The sequence below is a fragment of the Salvia hispanica genome, chromosome 5 (assembly GCF_023119035.1).
Source record: "Salvia hispanica cultivar TCC Black 2014 chromosome 5, UniMelb_Shisp_WGS_1.0, whole genome shotgun sequence".
NCBI lineage: Eukaryota > Viridiplantae > Streptophyta > Magnoliopsida > Lamiales > Lamiaceae > Salvia > Salvia hispanica.
Window position 1 is genome coordinate 10,537,287 of NC_062969.1, and position 3,916 is coordinate 10,541,202.

General features: G+C 32.9%; 1 protein-coding gene across 1 annotated transcript; it reads right to left on the bottom strand.

Annotated features, from left to right (window-relative positions):
- Positions 1-3,087: 3,087 nt before the first annotated feature.
- LOC125189388 (GATA transcription factor 25-like) lies at positions 3,088-3,675 on the bottom strand. The gene has a single exon (XM_048086670.1). It carries the CDS (start codon positions 3,673-3,675, stop codon positions 3,088-3,090), a length of 588 nt encoding a protein of 195 aa, XP_047942627.1.
- Between the last annotated feature and the right edge of the window lie 241 nt (positions 3,676-3,916).

Sequence of the window (3,916 nt, forward strand, 5' to 3'; positions counted from 1 at the left end):
AGAATTGGGGAAGATGTTAGATTTGGGCTGTTTGATGGGCTGAAAATATGGGCTTTATAAAAAATCACGAGTATTGAACCGAATGTCTCATCGGAATATGGGTTTCCTCGATTAGTTCCATATTTATTTTGTTATTGTAATTTCACATCATCTGTTATTTTGGAAATTAATTGCTTAGAATAATTTGAATTTAATCCGTTCAATTTTTTACAGAAAACTGTGTTTGCGACTTTAGGATTTTTTGAGCATCTGCATGGTGGGTATTAGTATAATTTATAAAAATTATATTATTAAGTACATAAAAACATATTCCAGTTCTTAATATATAATGATATTTAAGAGGATAATTATCTTAAAATGAAAACTTCAGAACTTATCCTTTAGAACTTATCCTTTGACAGCACAAAGTGTATCAGTTTGTAGCATAAAATATACATCAATTGCTATCAACATGTATGCTTTGTGATTATAACTGGTAAGTTTTAAAATTTCACTTTAAGATAATAATCAGCTGAACCACTCTTCTGCATAAGTCTAGATGTTCATATATGGTTATACTCAAATGAAAATTCAAATTAAAATGACAATCTACCACCAATGAGAATCCTTAGATTTAGAAGAAGATTCAACTTTAACTTGCCATGTGGCATGCTTGCTTGCATATGTATAACAGATTGTTTGATTATCTCTAATTTCATATCACAGATTGCTTGGAATCATATGTCGAGTTCCTTGCTTATGTATCGCAGATTGTTTGCCCTAGGTTGTCATTTTAACTAGCTATGGTATCATTATAGTGCTCTGATTTCGTATTCCTTATTGTTTGGAACTATATACCAAGTTGTTTGCCTATGTATTGCAGATTGCTTATTTAGGTTGTCATTTTAACACTGGTGTCATTATAATGCACCCTTGTTCATATATTGACAAAGAAATGAAGTATGCGGCGGTTACACGTGCTTTTCCCTTTTTTTTTACTCGGGGTTAATGGGTGGCTGACACATGGCCAGTATTTTTAAAAAATGATGGTATCATATTTAATACTCTGTTTGTTCCATAGTAGTGGAAGTATTTTTTTTGGCATAGAGACTATGAAAAAAATGTGTAATGTATTAAATAAAAAGATAATAAAGTATGAAAGAGAAATGTAGAGAGAATAAAGTAAGTGAGAAGGAAAAGTAGGTGAGAAGAAATGTGTTGACTTTTACTAAAAAAAGAAATGACTCCACTACTATGAAACGTACAAAAATGACAAAATGACTCCACTATTATGGATCGGAGGAAGTACTATGAACTACTGGTAGTATTTCTTAAATGGTATACTTTTTAATAGAAAAAATTGCTATTTAAATCACAAATTTTGATTGAGTCCTAATCAATTTCATAACTTATAAAATAGCTAATTAAATCATAACGTTGGCGTATTTTTCAATCGTCACGTACAATTAAAATTTTAAAGAATTTTGTCATAAATCATAATTTAACCAAAAATTAACTTTAACCAAAAATTATGATTTCGTAAGAATGAAAAATGAACTTTGCAAGCAAGTAACTAAGAACAATTATGGCCACTTAAGCTAGTGAGCTTGAAGAGACAGAGAACAGTGGTGTTACAACGATCGAAATAAAATCAGAATAACTAATTAGATGTGACGAACTAGAACAAGCAAGAAAACAAACATAACTTCACACGACCTATCTTATTTTATGTTTCACTTTCGCAACCAACTTAGCTCCACCTGCGTTCCTTCTCAAACATATTGAAAAACAAACACAGCAATACTAGGCGTGCAAGATAAATGATCTTTGTGCAATAAATGAACAAAGGAAATGTAAGTTGCTTAGACTAACAACTTTAACAAGAAATAAATGAAACTCAACACAACACTTGCTATAAATAAATGCTATCTACACACCAACACCAATCATAAGACATATTCTTGCCCGAAATCATAAATACATAACAAGTAAAGATAACAACTATGTAAGAGTTCAAAATACAGTAGGTAAATTAACAACTAGGACTAGAGAGAGCTGTCAAAGAGCATTAAGCAAAAAAAAAACAACTAAAACTAGATTAAACGTTAAATTCAAATTGTTTGCGATCCTAGTTCCTTATCTCAAGAAGTAGGCCTTGTAGTTTGGCTGCCGTTGGAGTACTAAACTCCAGATATCAAGGGTCATCAGATTGCACAACTTCATTGCTTGAACGGCTAGGACACTTATATATTTTCTTCTTTCAACAATTGTAATCTTCATGGCATTTCCTATTCTTTTCCTTGTTCATCGGCTTTCCCACTCCATCTTTGTGCAGTCCCCCGCAAATTCTCAATTCCTATTAAATTAGCATCTTTTTATGCAGATAAGTCACATTCAAGGCTCAATCATTGATAAAAACAGGTGATACCAATAATATGTAAATAGTTACTGTCACAGTAACAAAATGACATATACTACAATGTCGTAAAAGTCCAAGTGAAATACCAGAATAATTTTACGTCAATTTTCATAAGTTTGACTTTTACGGAAATGAATTTCTTATATTTTAAGTCGTATATTTCCCATTTCCATCAACGAAATACTCCTAGCTTTTACACCCCAGTCCTGGAGTCCTGTCAATCTTTCAATTTAACTTTGTGAGTATTTAATAAGATTGAAAATCAAATCTTTATTCGATAGTGAAATAAATCGAGCGGGGCAATGAGGCAGATCATATCAGTTGTAAAGCATGACCAAAAAAAATTGCTATGATTGTATTGTTATAGTTTCATTAAAATTGGAATGCAAGTTTAAGCTTATTAGAATTCCCTGAACCCTTTCATTTTAGTTCTCGATTGTAACAATGGGTATATGGATAAATGAAAAGTAATGTAGTACTATTAAAATATACTAGGGGTTTATATTAGTGAAAGTATTGTGTCGAGAGTGAAACTTAAAATTTTGAAACTGGATATTTATCTAAATGCATTTCCGTAAACTAGTGTTTATTTTTTTTTTTTAAAGTTGTCATTGTCTAAATCTAAATATAAACTAGTTTAATACCAACTACCATTAAGAAAGCATAAAAATAAAATATAGTAGTATGCGCTAAAACTTACAAATATTCCTCATTTTCCCCCTAATTGTCCAATAAAGGCCACACGCATTGCAAAGAGTCCTCGGTCCATCCGGCCCTTTCCGCATCAATGGTGTATCGCTCGACATAACTCCACAATTAGCACAACTACTTTTCATTTCGATGGCTACTTTTCTAGATCCTTCTTGAACCTTCTTCCCGACAAATTGACCTCGATCACGGTGTATTTTGAGTGCAACGTCTCGACGAACATTATATCTTATTCTCTTTTCAAAACATCGACGTTTTTTCTTTTCATAATACCTATGTAGACATTGTCGTCTCTTTGGGTCATTGCTTCTAATAGGAGGCAATGGCCGGCTAGTGCTACTATGATCGAACTCATACCCTCCCAAAACTAAAAGTGCAAAGTTGACCTTATCACACGGTACGTTGTCAAAAACGAAGACTCGACCAGCGAACGAGAGTGTGGCTTGGCATGGCACATTCCAAGGATCGGATTGAGACGAATCTACAGCGGCCAGAGTCCCATCAGACTCCACCGTGGCTGCAAATAATGGATGGTTGTTATTGTCAGTGTTCATATTCGAATTTGACATTTATGTCTAGTAATCACATTCAATTGATTTGAGTGCGATCAATTGTGTGCGATGATTTGTTTTTTTTATAGGTTGCATTCATGCATGTGGTGTGGGGTTTGATGGTTTCAAATGGAGGGTTGTGATTAATTCAATATTGTACTTGCTCGTTTCTCTTGTTGATGATGTTCCAAATGTTGTAGAAGGATGTAGGCAAAACTAGATTAGCAATGATAAAGCCATGAATATCTACAACAATTTG